The sequence below is a fragment of the Piliocolobus tephrosceles genome, chromosome 19, assembly GCF_002776525.5.
Source record: "Piliocolobus tephrosceles isolate RC106 chromosome 19, ASM277652v3, whole genome shotgun sequence".
NCBI lineage: Eukaryota > Metazoa > Chordata > Mammalia > Primates > Cercopithecidae > Piliocolobus > Piliocolobus tephrosceles.
Genome location: NC_045452.1, coordinates 6,498,670 through 6,517,231, shown reverse-complemented (window position 1 = coordinate 6,517,231; position 18,562 = coordinate 6,498,670). Strand labels below are relative to the sequence as shown.

The 18,562-nt window shown below is 51.6% G+C and overlaps 1 protein-coding gene across 1 annotated transcript in view; it reads right to left on the bottom strand.

Moving 5' to 3' along the window:
- The window catches only part of BCR (BCR activator of RhoGEF and GTPase), a 129,699-nt gene extending 112,552 nt beyond the window's left edge, over window positions 1-17,147 (bottom strand). The window contains exon 1 of the mRNA XM_026448220.1: window positions 15,423-17,147. Within this exon, the coding sequence (XP_026304005.1) occupies window positions 15,423-16,701 (1,279 nt within the window). The 5' untranslated portion in view covers window positions 16,702-17,147. The remainder of the gene's footprint in view (window positions 1-15,422) is intronic.
- Window positions 17,148-18,562: the final 1,415 nt, after the last annotated feature.

Below are 18,562 nucleotides of genomic sequence, written 5' to 3'. Positions count from 1 at the left end.
ACAAAGCATTTATATTGTATTAGATACAGCCATACCTTGCTGAAAAGGGGATATGCTGAGAAATGTATCATTAGGCAATGTCGTCTTCATGCAAACATCATAGAGTGTACCTACACAAACCTACATGACAGTCTACTACACACCTGGGCTACATGGTACAGCCTATTGCTCCCAGGCCACAAACCTACACAGCATGGTACTGTACTGAATACCGTAAGCAATCGGGACACAGTGGTATTTGTTTCTAAACATATCAAAATGTAGAAAAGGTACGGTGAAAATACAGTATTATAATCTTACGGGACCACCGTCATTAACCAAAATGTCATTATGTGGTACCTGACTGTATAATAAGTAATTTCAGGATGATTTAAAGTGTACAGGATGATGTGTACAGGTTATATGTAAAAGCTAGTTATGCCATTTTACATAAGGACTTGAGCATCCAAGGATTCTGGAGTCCCCAGGGCAGGGGTCCCCAACCCCTGGGCCATGAACTGGTATCAGTCCGTGGCCTGTTGGGAACTGGGCTGCGGAGCAGGAGTTGAGTGGTAGGCAGAGAGCGAAGCTTCATCTGTATTTACAGCAGTGAGATTGCTCCATTACTGCCTAAGCTCTACCTCCTGTCAGGTCGGCAGCAGCATTTAGATTCTCGCAGGAGCAGAAGCCCTATTTTGGCCTACTTATGCGAGGGATCTAGGCTGTGTGGGCTCCTTATGAGAATCTAACACCTGATGATCTGAGCTGAAACAGTCTCATCCCGAAACCATCCTCTAACCCCTGGCCTGTGAAAAAACTGTCTTCCACGAAACTGGTAGCTGGTGTCAAAGAGGAGGCTGGGGACTGCTGCCCAAGGGAGTCCTGGAACCAATTTCCTGTGGATATTAAAGGACAACTGTACTGAATGCTTCTAGTCCCCGACCTCTTGCCCACATTCCCTGCCTGGAACACCCTCCTCTCCACAACCTCTTCCCCTAAGAAGCAGGATAGATGTGAGGTTTCCCTTCCCACACAGCCCCTGGCACTGATCCATCCACAGAGCCTCACCACCTGCCCTATGTTACCGTTATTTTAGGTGCCAGCTTGTCCTGGCTCCCACCCTGGCCTGCTGGCTCCTGGCACCTATTTAAGGACTGTATCTGAACCATCTTTTTATCTGCCTGCACATCTAGAGGGATGCTGGCACTGAACAAACCCCTCCTGAAGATCAGTGTTTTCCCATCAACTCTGCCACTTACGGAACACTGGAAGCTTAACACTACTGAGGTGCACACTGAGAAGTGGCTAAGATGGTACATTTTATAGTATATTTTACCACAATTAAAAAAAAACACACACATGAAAAATGAGGGAGAGAGAAGGGATTGTGGTGACTGCAGAAAGTGGCTGACTGGCACTGTCCTGTCTTTCCATTTTTGTGGAGATTTGAAGATGGCAATTTTTTTTATTTTTTAACATTTGTACTTGTTATGAAAAAAGCAATGGTTTTTATTTTTACTTTTTATTTGTTTTTAATTTTGAGAGTTTCACTCTTGTTGCCCAGGCCAGAGTGCAATGGCACGATCTCGGCTCACTGTAACCTCCGCCTCCCGAGTTCAAGTGATTCTCCTGCCTCAGCCTCCAGAGTAGCTGAAATTACAGGCACCTGCCATAATGCCCGGCTAATTTTTTGTATCTTTAGTAGAGATGGAGTTTCACCATGTTGGCCAGGCTGATCTCGAACTCCTGACCTTAGGTGATCCATCCACCTTGGCCTCCCAAAGTGCTGGGATTACAGGTGTGAGCCACTGCGCCCAGCCGGTTTTTATTTTTTGAGACAGTCTCGCTGTCACCCAGGCTAGAGTGCAGTGGCAAGATCTCGGCTCACTGCAACCTCTGCCTCTCAGGTTCAAACAATTCTCCTGCCACAGCCTCCTTGAGTAGCTGGGATTACAGGTGTGTACGAACATGCCCAGCTAATTTTTGTATTTTTGGTAGAGACAACATTTCACCACATTGCCCAGGCTGGTCTTGAACTCCTGACCTCAGGTGATCTGCCTGCCTCGGCCTCCCGAAGTGTTGGGATTACAGGCATGAGCCACCACTCCCGGCCAAAAAAAAAGCAATGGTTTTTATGTGTATTTATTTATTTGCTTTTTAGAGATAGGGTCTTGCTTGTTCTGTCGCCCAGGCTGGAGGGAGTGCAGTGGTGCAATCACAGTTTGCTCAAGCCCTGAATTCCTGGGCTCAAGCCATCCTACCGCCTCAGCCCCTAGAATAGCTGAGATTACCAGCACATGCCACCATGCCCAGCTCACTTTTAAATTTTTTGTAGAGATGGGGTCTTGATATGTTGCCCAGGCTGGTCTCAAATTCCTGGCCTTAAGAGATCCACCCACCTCAGCTTCCCAAGGTGCTGGAATTACAAGCATGAACCACCACGCCCAGCCTGGCAACAGTTTTCAAATCAAGAACATCTGAAAAGCAGGTTTCAGGTAACAATCCATGTTTCCAAAAACAAATATGGAGATTTTATCCATGTTCCTAAGGGAGAAAGTGGAAAGCCTTTGGAAGTCAGAATTCATAAATGAGTTCCATTTATCACTCTAAGATTTGGGCAAAAATAAACAGTGCTTCTGCACACCCCCACAGAGGGAACAGGCTACGCCGAGCTTCCACTTAACTAGGGTGATTCACAAAATCAGAGCAGAACTCCAACCAGTCAGATGGCGGCTCTGAGCCCAGCATAACCACCTCCGTGCCTCAGGGACAGAGAACTGAACATGGGCATTGCCAGCCCACCCTCTGCACCCCTGGGCTCACGCCAATGCATCACTTCACAAAACTGGGGAGGATTGTGGGACAAAGATGATCCTATCTACCCAGCTAAGGTAGAAGTCAAATGAGCCCTGGGGGTGACCTTGAGCCCTCCACCTAAAACCTCCCGACACTCAGCTAAGGGGGTTCTTGTCGCTCCTCCACAGGAACCCCTGTGAGAGAAGACATTCTGCAAAATGCAACAGGCTACACAAAGTACCATTTGCCCAGCTCCCTCAAGCACAGGGCAGCTCAGCCTCTTTGGGATTTGCTGCCCAGTCACCACCCAGACAAGGCAAGGAAAGGCTAGAAGGAAAAATCAAGGCGCTGGCAAATTCAATGTCTTCTGAGGGCCCGCTTCCTGCTTCATAGATGGCATTTTCTCACTGTGTCCTCATATGTGAGATGGTGTTAAGAGTCTCTCTGGGGTCTCTTTTAATAAGGGCATTAATTGCATTCACGCGGGCTCCACCCTCATGACCTAATCACCTTCTGAAGAGCCTGCCTCCTAATTATACTGTCACCTCTGGGATTAAGGTTTAAAAATAGGAGGCTGGGCACAGTGGCTCACACCTGTAATCCCAGTACTTTGCGAAGCCGAGGCAGGCAGATCACCTGAAGTCAGAAGTTTGAGGCCAGCCTGGCCAACATTGTGAAACCCTGTCTCTACTAAAAGTACAAAAAAATTAGCCAGTTGTGATGGTATGTGCCTGTAGTCCCACCTACTCGGGAGGCTGAGGCACGAGAATTGCTTGAACCTAGGAGGCGGAAGGTTGTAGTGAGCCAAGATCTCACCACTGCACTCCAGCCTGGGCAACAGACAACAACTGTCTCAAAAACAAACAGACAAGCAAAAAACAAAGGGGGAATTTGCAGGAGGATACAAACATGCAGTCTGTCACATAACCTTTAAAATGTAAGAACTCCACTTAGCCCAGGGGGATTATGGGAGGAGAATGAGGGCCCTGGCACACCCCTGGGTCCCCCTGGAGCTCATACTGGTTATGCAGTGGCTGAGCCGAGTGAGTGAAATGTCTATACTAAATTATGCATTTCTCCTTAAAATTTTTTGCTAAGTGGTATTCAATCAACTGACATTAGATGCATGAACAGGAGACTTTATGAGACCAGACAGGAGGCCAGATGGTCTGCGCCCACTACTCCCATGAAGCCCCCAAGGGGAAGGGTCGTCCTCTCCAGCTGACAGAAGCCAAGGGAGAATTAAGTCCCTGTGTGAGGCCACACAGTGGCAAGTGCCAGGGCTCTGGGCAAATTCAGATCTTTTCCCTTCAAAGCCTGCATTCTTTCCCTGCACTAAGTCAACATATGTTGCCTGTAGGCTGTTTCGAATGCTCATCAATACCTTGTCACGTGCAGAAAATCTCTCCCTACTCTACCAGCATACAAACTGACCCCAGCAGCACTTTAAACATGGAAGCATGTCAGGCCTTTAAAGTGAAGTGAATCTTCAAAAGCTCTTCTTGAGCCAACAGTGGCACTTGAGTCAAGGATCTCCTCGGGCTGTTCAATTCCTGGCGCTCTCTTGCTCTCTCTCTCTCTGTGGCTGCTGCACAAGGCCCCCCTCTCTTCTTCTGGGGTCCCCTTGGTTGTGTCCTGGCCTTGCCTGGAGATGGTTCCTTCCCAGTGCTCCCTGGTCACTCACCTGGCTCTCTGGGCCCTGCACCTGGCCCTGTGCACACACAGCCGGCTACCTCTGTGTATCTCCGCTACATTTTCCCAGCCAGATCTCGTCCCTCTGCCTCTCCCAGAACCTGCACAACAGACCACTGTCAGCAGCAGGTCAGTGTTCACAGCCTTTGACTGTTGGTGGGAAAAGCAGATGGATGGGCAGTGCCCTTCCAAAAGTTCTGTCTTCTGGGGCCCCCTGCCACACAACTTGCTAGAGAAGCCTTACCAAAGCATCCCAGAAGGAGCTATGAAGAGTCGGGAAATCTCTATCTTGGAGATTTGCAAAATAAGAGAGGGGAAACATGTTCCTAGACGGCTGACGCCTTCAAGACCCAGACTAAAGGCTGGGCCAGATGATTTCTATCATAGCACTTAGGTTAATGAGGCTGTCTTCCCACCAGACCAAAGCTCACCTGCTGGAAGGCCTGCCTGACCACACTGAGCGCCATCTGTGCCCGGCACAGCAGGTGCCCAAAACCGGTTTGCTGAGCAACTGATCCAGGTCTCCTCCACCTCGGCAGAGTCATTCTGTGTCTGCTCTCATGTGATTAACACAACCACTCAGTCTGAGGAGAGAGGCAGCGCCAGCCCCTCCACCAACCACTTGACCTTGGGCAGGTTACTCCAGGCCAGAGTGTTTGTCTCACACCCCCTCCGACTCAATCAGTGGAGGGAGTATAATTACAATAATCCTGCTCCAGCCACTTTAGAAGAATCTTTCCAGGGCCCATGAAGCAGCCTCCATGAAGGTCGTATTTACTACATCAGTGGGGTGTCCGGTCTTCCCATCCCAGCCCCAGGAAGGTGGGTCTGTGAATGTGCTGATTGCTCTGCCCAGGGGCACCAGCCACCATCCAGATCTACAGGCATTTTGCAAGGTCGTGGCAGTGACAGCTAGGATCCAAGACTGCTAATTAGCAGGCCCCAGTCTGAGGATTTGGGAAGCTCTCTAAGGGTGAGCCAGGGAGGGCCAACCATCAGCAAAGAAAGAAACAGAACCAGCGGGATAATCTCCAAAGCCAACAAGTTTCATCACCGGGCCACCTGTGTCACTATGCCCCCGAAACCCACCACCACTTACTAGACGTGATAAAGTGGGGTTGGGCCAGAACAAGGGAAGGTCTGAGCAAATAAAAATCTCAGAGATGGCGCGTATCATTCCATCTTCAATCTGCAAACGCCCATGGGGCTCAAGGCACAGATCTCCGTGGCTCAGGTGCATCGTCACATCAAACACCGTTAAAGGGTCAGAGTGTGGCCTATCCCGCAGGACACCACAGCAGGGCATACTCTGTGCTTGTCTTAAGGATCCTATCACCCTAAAGAAGGAAGCCAGACAGACAAAGGATTAACAGGAAACAGCTGCAAATACACCATTAAAGAAAGATACACGGGGAAAACGCTTTGACCTTAGAAAGGTTTTGTTTGTTTGTTGTTATTGTTTTAAAGACAAGGCCCTTGAAGATAAGCCTTTCAATGAATAAAGCCAAGAAAGGATTTCCATGAAGATAGTGCCAGGCACATAGAAGATGCTCAATAAATAACCTTTGAGAGATTGGATAGGGAGAGGTGGTTGCCTTGGTTTTTAATAAGAAAGGGAGATAGGCTCATGCCTATAATCCCAGCACTTTGGGAGGCCGAGACGGGCGGATCACGAGGTCAGGAGATCAAGACCATCCTGGCTAACACGGTGAAACCCTGTCTCTATTAAAGATACAAAAAAATTAGCCGGGCGTGGTGGTGGGCGCCTGTAGTCCCAGCTACTCAGGAGGCTGAGGCAGAAGAATGGGGTGAACCCGGCAGGTGGAGTGTACAGTGAGCCAAGATTGTGTCACTGCACTCCAGCCTGGGCGACAGAGCAAGACTCCGTCTCAAAAAAAAAAAAAAAAAAAGCGGGGGGGGGGAGACATAAACCAAGATAAAGAGAAAAGAAATGGAAAAAGTTGTGTTGATAAATTCAGGCTGGCTGCAATAACTCACATCTGTAATTATTCTCAGCACTTTGGGAGGCCGAGGCGGGAAGGATCATTTCAGGCCAGGAGTTCGAGACCAGCCTGGGCAACAAAGCAACAAAGACCCTGTCTCAACAAAAATTAAAACTTAGCCAGGCATGCTGGCATGAGCCTGTAGTCCCAGGTACTCAGGAGGCTGAGGAGAGAGGATTGCTTGAGCCCAAGAGTTTGAGGCTACAGTGAGCTATGATTGTGCCACGACACTCCAGCCTGGGCAACAGAGCAAGACCCTTTATCTATTAAAAAAAAAGTAATAAATTTTAAATTCAAAGAAAAAAATTAAAGAAGCTAAGGAAAGAACTTTAGCAGTAATCTGTTCCCACCGCTATTTTTGGATGTGGAGAGAGATGGCAGCACATGAAGCTTTAGCACGCAGTCCTCCTGATGCCTGGCTCAGTGTCCTCTCAGCCCTGCTAGGTTGTCTAAAACCACATGACACTTGACTCACATTCCTCATAACAGGTCTGAGGGAGCCGGCACAAGCACCGTCTCCCTCTGCCTGGCAGCCCTTTTCTCTGCTACCCAGTAATGGACTAACCAAGTGTTACAAGCTAAGCCGTGCCTCACCCACCATATGTTGATGTTCTAACTCCCAGTACCTTGCAGTCCCAGCAATGTGACTGTATTTGGAAACAGGGCCTTTCAATAACTAAGTTAAAGTGGGGGTCTTTACTGCCCACCTTAATCCAGTCTGACTGGTGTCCTTTTAAGAAGGGAAATTTTGGCCAGGCGCAGTGGCTCACGCCTGTAATTCCAGCACTTTTGGAGGCCGAGGAGGGCGGATCACCTGAGGTCAGAAGTTCGAGACCAGGTTTGCTAACATGGTGAAACCCTGTCTCTACTAAAAATACAAAAATTACCCAGGTGTGGTGGCAGGCACCTGTAATCCCAGCTACTTGGGAGGCCAAGGCAGGAGAATTGCTTGAACCTGGGAGGTGAAGGTTGCAGTGAGCCGAGACCGTGCCATCGCACTGCAGCCTGGGTGACAAGAGTGAAACTCCGTCTCAAAAAAAAAAAAAAAAAGGGAAATTTGGACACAGAGAGGTGCCAGGGGTGTTCGTGCACAGAGAAAAGACCATGTGCAGAGGCAGCAAGATGATGGCACCTGCAAGCCAAAGAAAGCCCTCCAGGGAACCAGCCCTGCCGGCATCTTCATCTTGAACTTCCGGCGTCCAGAAGTGTGAGAAAAGAAATTTCTTTTAAGCCACCAGTCTTGGTATCTTGTTATGGGACAGCCTTGGCAAACTAATATTCTGGGCCACTTCAAAGCCAAGGGCGTGAAGGCTCAGGAAAGATCGCCACTGCTAATGGATGTTTTCCGGAAGAGAATATCCCTGTGAAGGATCAGAGCTGGTAGTTAACTCAGTCTTAAGACTGAAAGTGCTAGGCCAGGCGCAGTGGTTCACACCTGTAATCCCAGCACTCTGGGAGGCCAAGGCAGGCGGAACATGAGGTCAAGCAATCGAGACCATCCTGGTCAATATGGTGAAACCCCACCTCTACTAAAAATACAAAAAATTAGCCAGGTGTGGTGGCTCACACCTGTAATCTCACCTACTTGGGTGGCTGAGGCAGGAGAATCACTTGAACCTGGGAGGGGGAGGTTGCAGTGAGCCGAGATCGCACCATTGCACTCCAGCCTGAGCAAAAAAAAGAGCGAAACTCCAAGAAAGAAAAAGAAAGACTGAGAGTGCTGCCCTGGGGAACTTTAAAGCCCTGCTTGAGTGAAATCAGCCATGCACAGTTATATGAGGAATGTAGGAGAGGCAAAATCATGGAGACAGAGTAGAAACGGTGGCTTCCAGGAGCTAGGGATGAAGGGGGATGAGGAGTTAAAGTCTGATGGATTATAAAGTTTCAGTTTGGGAAGATGAAAAAGTTTTAGAAATTGACAAGTGGTGATGGTTGCAAAACAATGTGATGTACTTAATGCCACTGAACTGTACACTTAAAAATGGAGAAAATGGTGCATTTTGTAATATAAATTTTAGCCGGGCGCAGTGGCTCAGGCCTGTAATCCCAACACTTTGGGAGGCTGCGGGGGCAGGGGGGGGCAGATCACCTGAGGTCAGGAGTTCGAGACCAGCCTGGCCAACATGGTGAAGCCCTGTCTCTACTAAAAATACAAAAATCAGCCAGGTGTGGTGGTGCACGCCTGTAATCCCAGCTACTCGGGAGGCTGTGGCAGGAGAATACTTGAACCTGGGAGGCGGAGGCTGCAGTGAACTGAGATCGTGTCACTGCACTCCAGCCTGGGTAACACAGCAAGACTCTGTCTTGGAAAAATAAAAAATACATAAAAATTTTATAATAATAAAAACAATAACGAACCTCTAACATGTTACATGGATACTGTATTTCAATTAAAATAACTACACTTTCAAAGGGGGAAAAAAACACCCTGTTTGAGCCACAACAGTTGTATTCTATCTAGCCAGGGTCAAATATTCCCTGGGGTTCACAGTTAATTTAATTCCCCAACACCCCGAGTCTTGATCCAAAAAGTAGCAGCCTCTGCCAAAACTCAGACCTCCTCTTTGGTAACCTGAGAAAGCTTCCAAGATGCCCATTCATTCACTCTAAACAGGGGACCCTCTCAAATCACAGGGGTGAGCTGCAGCCTGGGCCTCAGGCACTGCTGTGTCCTCTCCCACGTGTGCTAAAGCACATAGCTCACCTGGGCTCTTTGTCCTGGTGAGGGCAGCAGTCACAAACACAAGCCCTCCCGGCCATAGGACTTCCAACCAAGGAAGGGAGGGGGCTATAAAGCTAGAAGCAACAAACTAAGCAAAAGGAAGTCATGGATAAGGCACACTCCCCTGAACTCAGTCAAATCAATAGCACTCCCAGCGCCTTCTTTAGTGAAATGTTTCAGAATGCTCCATTCTGTTCCCAAAACAAATCAGCCTTCCTGAACCACAGAACGCTTGTAAAATTTGATCTAGACTCTGCTTCTATGCTATTGATGCCTTTAGCGGCCTCAGACTCCACCCAGATCTGCCCACTCTGTCTCCACCCATGGAGAGGAGCCTGTACTCAACTGAGAGGTGGCCATGAGGCTCTGGCCTTAAGAGATGACGATGGAGCCAACTCCAGGCCCAGGTGACCTTTCTCTGCCCCACAGTTACTCACTCAAACTGGCTGCCAGTCCAGCCCATCACCCAAGGGAAAAACAATGCAGTGGTCACTCTGGCGCCAACACATCGGTGGAATCCGAAGGGCAAATTTAGCTGCTTAATAAAAATGTGAAAACACAGGGCAGCCACTCACATGAAGTCCATGAAGAAATATAAGATCTGTCCCGTCTCAAGACTGACACCTGGAAGAAGGTTGACAGGCACACTGGGCTGGGTGTTTGGATCAAGAATTCCTCAGACCTCCCAACACAAACAAATAATAAATGTGTTTCAGGTGATGAATATGCTAATCTCCTTGATTTGATTATTATGCATTGTAGATATGTATCAAAATATCACACTCTCTCAATAGGTACAATTATTATGTATCAACGGAGAAAAAAAGAAAAGAAAAAGGAGGAGGCTGGGTGTGGTGCCTCACGCCTGTAATTCCAGCACTTCTGGGAGGCTGAGGTGGGTAGATCGCTTAAGCCCAGGAGTTCGAGGCCAGCCTGGGCAACATAGGGAGATCCAATCTCTACCAAAAAAAAAAAAATGTGAGAAAGAGAAGGAGAAATGTCTGGTGTCCCAACTGATATTGAGCCAACTGCAAGACAAATAAGAGAGCCCTTCCTCCCCAATGGCAATCAGCCTGCAATCACAGAATGTCTGGGTGAGGCTAACTAGACCATCCTATTTCAGCCCAGTCGGCCCACATCAGGAAAACTGCCTAGCCAACCAGAGAACTGTGGGGGAAAAAAAAAAGGTTGTTATTTTAAGCCACTTTAAAAAAAAATCCTCTGAAAGTAAAGTACAGGGATGAAATGAGAAAAAGACAGAGTAATTGATAAGTCACTTCCCAATGATCAGTAAAATTCCCCAGTCCTAACCCCATGGGCTATGAAAGGAGGAAGGGCTCTTCCAGTATGTGCTATGTGTAAAGTTCAGAACCAGGTTCCCTGGGAGACCCAGAAATGAACCAGTGATTCCTGCCTTCAAAAAGTATACAGTTGGCCCAGAGCGGTGTGGCTCACGCCTGTAATCCCAGCACTTTCAGAGGCTGAGGCAGGAGGATCGCTTGAGCCCAGGAGTTTGAGACCAGCCTGGGCAACATAGTGAGACCCCGTCTCTACAGAAAAAAAAAATAAAAAATAAATTAGCCAGGCATGGTGGTGCACACCTGTGGTCCCAGTTATTTGGAAGGCTGAGGTGGGAGGATTGCTTGAGCCTGGGAGGTCAAGGCTGCAGTGAGTGGTGACTGAGTCACTACACTCCAGCCTGGGTAACAAAGCAAAAAACCCTTTCCCAACAAAGAGAAAAAAAAAAAGGCCGGGTGCAGTGGCTTACACCTGTAATCCCAGCACTTTGGGAGGCTAAGGCGGGTGGATCACTTGAGGTCAGGAGTTCCAGACCAGTCTGACCAATATGGCAAAACCCTGTCTCTACTGAAAACACAAAAATCAGCAGGGTGTGGTGGTGTACACCTGTAACCCCAGCTACTCCGGGGGCTGAGGCAGGAGAATCACTTGAATCTGGGAGGCAGAGGCTGCAGTGAGCAGCGATCACGCCACTGCACTCCAGCCTAGGCAACAGAACGAGACTCCATTTGAAAAAAAAAACAAAAACAAAAAAAACCACACAATTTCTGCCACCACATGGATGAACCTTGATAACATTACATTCAGTGAAATAAGCCAATCACAAACAGACAAATGTTGCAGTACTGGACTTATATGAGGTATCTATCATAGTTGAATTCAGAGACACAGAATGGAGAAAGGTGGTGCCAGGGGTTGGGGCGGGGAAATGGGGAGTTATTATTTAATGGGCACAGAGTTTCAGTTGGGAAGATGAAAAAGTTCAAGATGGATGTTGGTGATGGTCATACAACAAAGTGAATGTAGTCAACACCACAGAATTGTATGGATAAAAATGGTTAAAATGTTCCACTCCCTCACTTGACTGGCCTTATCCGAAAAAAACAATTTAAAACGGTTAAGATAGGACTTTAGTTATGGCTATTTTACCAAACTTTTAAAAATTACAAAAATAAGGCCGGGCGCGGTGGCTCAAGCCTGTAATCCCAGCACTTGGGGAGGCCGAGACGGGCGGATCACAAGGTCAGGAGATCGAGACCATCCTGGCTAACCCGGTGAAACCCCGTCTCTACTAAAAAATACAAAAAACTAGCCGGGCGAGGTGGCGGGCGCCTGTAGTCCCAGCTACTCTGGAGGCTGAGGCAGGAGAATGGCGGGAACCCGGGAGACGGAGCTTGCAGTGAGCTGAGATCTGGCCACTGCACTCCAGCCTGGGCGACAGAGCAAGACTCCGTCTCAAAAAAAAAAAAAAATTACAAAAATAGTAAATTTTATGTATATTTTACCATTTAAAGAAAAGCACACAGCCTAGAATCACAGGGCAGATGTGGGTGACCCCCAAGCCTTTGCTGCCATTTTTCCTTAGGACAAACGGCTACTCTCTGCTCTCCAACTTCCGCTGACTGATCAAGTCCTCTTCAGTCCTGCCACTTCTGGAAGCTTCTGATCTCACTTCCCTTCAACACATACACGTGTGTGTATGTGTGTGTGTGTGTGTCTCTCTCTCTCTTCCAGTAACTTGTAAGTTCCCAGATGGCAAGAACCACACTCTCCTTCTGTGGGTTCTGCACAGTTTTACAGCAGGGCTACAACCATCTATCATTACACCCACAGGCGGGCCCAGGTTGCAAAGACTGGAAGGACCCCCTGAACCTCCCCAGTGGTGCTTTGCAGGTAGCAGTGTGGGGTAGTGGGAAGAACACTGCAGGGCCTGGATCCACGTTCCAGATGGAACAGCTCTGCATTCACACAGAGACCCAGAATCCCAGCCCTGCCACTTCCCAGTTGCGTCTTTACCTGTAAATGGGCAGCCCCACCCCAGGGGGACAGATGAGCCCATGAGGGGCCCTATAGGAAGCACTTTGTCACCGTGCCCACGGGTGGCTTCAGCCCCCTCCCGTGAGGGCCCCTCAACTTGGAAATGGGATGGTCCATTCATCCAAACAGGCTGATTCTGAAGTTATTAGATCCGGGTCACGGCGGAGCATTAGGGCAACTTCCTCTCCCCACCCATCCCCATGAGTGATTTTCCTCATTGTTCCTTTTCAGACCAGCAGGCTCCACAGCCCTCTAAAGAACATCAGTAAACAGTTAGGCAGAGACAGATGGCTGAGCCAGTGAGGATTCCTCTTTCCACGCCAGCCACACACGGATGCACGTCAGAGCAAACGGCTGGGCAAAGAGTGTCAAGGTGCCCAGGGCTAAAACAAGCAGGAGTTGTAAAACCTAACAGGATCCAAACTCGTAGACTGTACAACACCAAAAGTGAACCCAAATGTAAATTCTGGACTTTGGGTAATAATGAGGCATCAATGCAGGCAGGTTCATTGACTGTAACAAACGTGCCCCTCTGGTGGATGTTAACTGGGGAGGCTGTGGGGGTGTGGGCGTACGGAGTGTATGGGAAATTGTGTACTTCCCTATCAATTTTGCTGTCAACCTAATAGTGCTCTAAAAAAATTAAGGCTTAAAAAAGAAAAACTGTCTGAGGGAAAATAATCTCTTTTAAAAGATGTTTAAGTGAGCTTAGTCACGAAAAACGTCCAAGAGGCCTGGTAAGGTGGCTCATCCCTGCAACCCCAGCTACTCAGGAGGCTGAAGCTGGAGGAATGCTTGAGCCCAGGAGTTTCAGACCAGCCTGGGCAACACAGCAAGACCCTGTCTTTACAAAACAAACAAACAAAAAATGATAATTAGCCCAGTATAGTGGTTTGAGCCTGCAGTCCCAGCTACTGAAAAGGCTGAGGTGGAAGGATCACCTCAGCCCCAGAGTTTTGAGGTTGCAGTGAGCTATGATCATACTACCGCATTCCAGCCTGGATGGCAGAGCCAGACCCTATCTCTTAACAAACAAACAAACAAACAAACAAAATACATTTAGGGGGAAAAAAATAAAACCTAAAGGGAAAGAGACTGTGGGATCTTCAGGACATTCAGAGAAGAATCCAGAAAGTGCTAAAAGTGGGCCCAAGTGGTAAAATTAACTCCTCAGCCATTTCCTGAGGACCTGCCCTGTGTGACTCAAGGCACTGGGCTTTCCATCCTTCTATAATCATTCCTATTTTCATTTACTGACTTGCATTCAGGGTCTAGTGATGTGGTGGGCAACATGGCCAAGTCTACAGGAGCTGTAAGAAAGGCTGGGCCCAAGGTTCTGGAAACCCACAATTCTTCACCAGCAAACATTATCATTTCAATCTGAACATCTCCCTAAAAACCTCTCATTTTCTTTATTAATAATTCTCCTGCACCACAGCACTGAGAGCCAGTTCAAGTTGGCTCGCCTGACCAACAGCTGGCCAGACAAGGCTGGTGCCCAGTAACCACAAGGCAATCCTCCAGACCCGGAAGGAGCTGAGGCGCCTGCAAAGCAGGCTTCTGAATAGTACAGCCTTCCACTCCCGCCCCCACACAGGGACTTAGGGAATGCAGCCGGGCCACACTGCAGGTCGGAGGAGCCGGGCGCCACAGGAAACCCCTGCTGCAAATGGAAGATCAGCAACTGAAGTACCTAACACAAACAGGACAGAGTGCCCATCACAAAAGGGCTGCAGCTCTAAGAGCCAAAAATAGCCTCACTTGTTTCAAGAGGATTCCGACAAACCAAGCACATCCAACTCCTCCATCAGCATAAAAAGAAAAATCAATGAAGCAGAAAACCAGATCAGCTTAACAGGGACCAGGACTCCAAGAGATTCCCGACAGCCTCACACACACCCCAGCCCACCCTTTCCTTACCCCAACGGCAAACTGTGCCTGGATCTCAAAACACAGTTCCATCACCCAAAACGCCTGATGGTATGTCCATCTAGCACAGAAGTTATGTGTACAATCCCATAGTTTTAATCTTAGCGCTAGAGTCTGACCACAGATTGGGAGCCCCGATGTGTGCTTATCCTTGGCAAGATGAAGCAGCAGGAGCACACTGGAGGCTCAGCAAATGGGGCTGGGTTAGCACCATGGAGGAGCCTGGTGGCGTATGATGGGTGAAGCCTCCCATCAAAGCCAGGCAGATCAGAACGGGTGTGGCTCTGCTTCAGACCCAGATAAAATCCCCATGCAGTTGATTTTCGGTGGCCCACTGAGTCACAACTGTCTGTCGCCTCACTTCCTTCTAATTCCTATTCTCACCTGCTGTGACTTGCCCCTTCAGGGCTGCTGGCTAGCAAGCAAACCTGACACTTCTATGGCCTGGGAGCAGCTAGCATATCTCAGGTTTCACAAACGTTGTCACATAACCCCTCCAGAACAGGATCAGTGGGGTGGCGGGGAATGTCCAAGACATAAATCCGTCTCTGCTAACAGCATCCGATCTGGGCGCTACAGATGACTCCGGCTTTTATGCCATCCTCACTGCCCGGCGTGAAGAGAGTACAGGGCAAGGAAGTTACCACCTGAAGCATCTTCCTCCAACTCACAAGCTGTACTTCACAAACACACTGCTCTAGAATGAAAGGAACAAACCACCTCCCATCCCTCACAAGACCATCCTCAACCCAATCCCATTCCAAACACTAACAATCTGCGTTCAGGAAGGAGGAGGGAATGGAGTTTGTTCGGGTGCAGAATACGCGGGAACCACAAGTGCACCTGATAATCACTCAAAAGTTACCTATCCACTCCTCCCTCCCAACTTGTTTTGTATCCCCTACTAGTCTATAGTTTTCATCCCCGGTGCAGGTGTGCCCACGCACGTGGCACGAGGAACTCACCTGCGTCTCCATGGAAGGTGCCCTCTCCATCGTTGGGCCAGATCTGCCCGGTCTTGCGGACGCCCACGATGGTGGCCTCGGACACGACAACCGGGCAGTGCCGGTGCCGCTTATGGCACTGCGGCGTGGGGGGACTGCTGCTCTCGAAGGACTGTTGCGAGTTCTGCGAGGGAGAGCGGCTCTTGTCCCGGAACATGCGGTAGGTGGTGGGGCTTGGGGACACGCGGCTGGACTGGCCGGAGGAGAAGTCCTCCTCGCTGGAGGTGAGGTTCTCGTTGGAGCTGCAGTCCGGGGTATAGCCGCCTCCGCAATCCTCAAAGCTCCGAGGGGAATAGGACCTGCGGGGCCAGGTGAGGCGCTTCTCCTGCTCAGAGGTGCTCTGGCTGCGCAGGAGCGGGCCCTTGCCCTCCCCTTCCATCATGCCCCCGACATAGATGCTCTGGTAGGGCTGGTACTCCAGGGGCGGCCAAGGTGGCCTGCTACCGCCATTGGCGTTGATCAGGTTGTCCTTCAGGAAGCGGGGGTTCAACTCGGCGTCTTCGTAGTCGCCGTCGATGCCGCAGCTGCTCTCTGAGCAGCGTCCCCGGTAAGGGGGCCTGGATGCATCCCCCACGCTCGAGCCCGCGCTGTGCTGGGACTTTTTGCGCTCCATCTGCATGGCCTGGCTGCCCAGGGAGCTGATGCGGTCCGACACCTCTTTGTCGTTGACCTTCACCAGGCCGCGTTCGTGGTGAAACTCGACGTTTACGTAGAAGGGCTTCTCGGCGTCCGCCCCGGACTGGCCATGGCCCTTGCGGATCCGCTCGAAGTTGGACCTTAGCGCCGCCACGCTGGCTGGGGGCCCCCGGTCGTCCCGTTCCCCCGACGCGATGGCCCCGGGCCTGCGGGCGGCCCCGGGCTTGGCCTTACCCGGGGAACCCTCTCCGTCCGGCCGGGCCTCGGGTTCCTCGGCGGGCGGCGGGTCGGCTCCGTCAGCGGGCGCGGGCTGCGGGCGAGGCGCGGGCGCTCGGGGCTCGGAGGCGCCGTCGGGGCCCTGCGCCGCGCGCCGGAAGCCCCAGCGCTGCCGGTCATAGCTCTTCTTCTCCTTGGCCAGCAGCGTCTGCAGGTATATCATGCGGAAGCGCTCCTGGTTCACCTCCTGCTCCAGGCGCCGGATAGAGGCCTTGCAGCGCTCCAGCTCCTGCTCGATGTCGCCCACTGAGCGCAGTTCCATGCGCGGCGGCTCCGAGTCCGGGAACTGCGCCTTCCACGCCTCCGCGAACCCCACTGGGTCCACCATGGCGCGGCCGGCCTCACCTGCGCCGCCGGGCTGAGCGCGGCGCCCGTCTCAGCGGCGGCGCGGCGGCCTCGCCAGGCCCGGCCCCGGGTGCCCGGCAGCCCCCATGGCCCCGCGCGGAGGCGGCGGCGAACAATGCCCGCCCACTCCCTGGTGGCAGGTGAGGCGGCGCGGGGCGCTAGGCGGCGCGGGGCGCTGGGCACGCGGGGCGGGGCGCTCTGGGGGAAGGGCGCGGGCTGCGCGCGCCGCTATTGTGTGCGGGGCTCCTCCGCACGGCGAGGCGCGGGCGCTCCTCCCTGCTCCGCCAGGCCGCCGCCAGACCCCGGCCGCGGCCCGCGCGCTCCTGGCCTCTCGCTCCCACACCGCCTCACAGCTCCGCCGCCGCAGCTGCCGCCGCCTCAGTGGGCGCTACGCTCGGCCAGCCCCGTCTGGCCGCACTCCCGCCCGGCCCGCACTCTGCGCCGCAGGAAGGGGAGGGCCGGGGGGCGGTGGCCGCGGCGCGGCTGACGGAGCCAGGCGGGCCTCTTAAAGGGGCCGCGCCGTGGGCGCAGGGCGGGGGCCCCCGGAGGTGGCTCCCCCATCGAGCCGCCGCCCTCCCCCCGTCCCTGTGCCTTTTGGGAAACTGAGGCCCTAACAACGGCGAATTGGACTGTTCAACTCGCAGCCCAGGGGTCCCCCATAAAAAGGACACCGGACTCCCTGGTCCAAAAAGACCTTTCCAACACAGAGGTCCGGGCCAGTTCTGCAGTCCTGAAACAGGAACACTTGGCTCCTCTCCTGCCAGGAGGACTTCTCCTCGGGCCAGTACAGCCGCGTGTCCCCAGGCCCCACCACCTACCTCGTGTTCCAGGACAAGAGCTGCTCTCCTTCGCAGAACTCGCAGCAGTCCTCCGACAGAAGCAACCTCCCCCCTCTGCCCCTCACCACGTCGCAGCGCCATAAGCGTCACCGGCACTGCCCGGTTGTCGTGTCTGAGGCCACCATCGTGGGCGTCCGCAAGACCGGGCAGATCTGAACCAAGGATGGGGAGGGCACCTTCCATGGAGACTCAGGTGAGTTCCTCACACCTTACAGCCTGGCCTTTCACCAGCCTCAGGGCTGGGCACAACTCACAGAGAGGCCAGGACCAGGCGGGTCACTCAGCGAGGCAGGGAGGACCAGGCTGGGTCGCCAATGCCAGCACCCCTGTTTCAGCGTGCGTCTCATGTTGTGGATCTGCTGTGGCTGACTGCCACAAGGGTTTTTCACGGCAGGACCACATGATGTATGATAAATAGGGATTTCTCCCTCAGGTCACTCAGTACCCACACCTGCCTTCCTGTGTGCTAAGCCATGTTTGTCCCCTGGCCTCTCCTGAGCTCCAGAGGCCAGTGTAGTTTTTCCAGGACGACCTGACTCAGAACTTCCCTGATTAGCCTCCCTCTAAGGGGGCCAGCCTGCACCAAGGCCCACAGGGCTGGGTGGAAGACAGAACAGCCAGAGCAGGGAGTGAAACAAAATCTTTGCTGGTTCTCTAGGGACACAGAGATCTGAGACACAGCAGAGAGCACTGTGCAGGGAATCTACCCAAACCAGCCCGCTGGGTTAGGGGAAAAGGAGACAGGATATGGCAAATAAATTACTGGGCTTGAGTCTTGACCACCTCTCCCTCTCTGCCTCGGTTTCCTTGAAGTGAGAAGAACATCCACCTCCAAGTGCTGTTGTCCCTGTGTGGATGTGAGGGATTTTCATGCCTTCCTCCCAATGCCAGTGTCATCTGGAGCAGATGCTTTGAAGTCCAATCTAAGGGACTGAGCCCAGACTAGTAGCCAGGCCAGCCCTGCTTGGGTTCAGGTCTCCCTGCCAACTCCTGGCTGTGTGATCT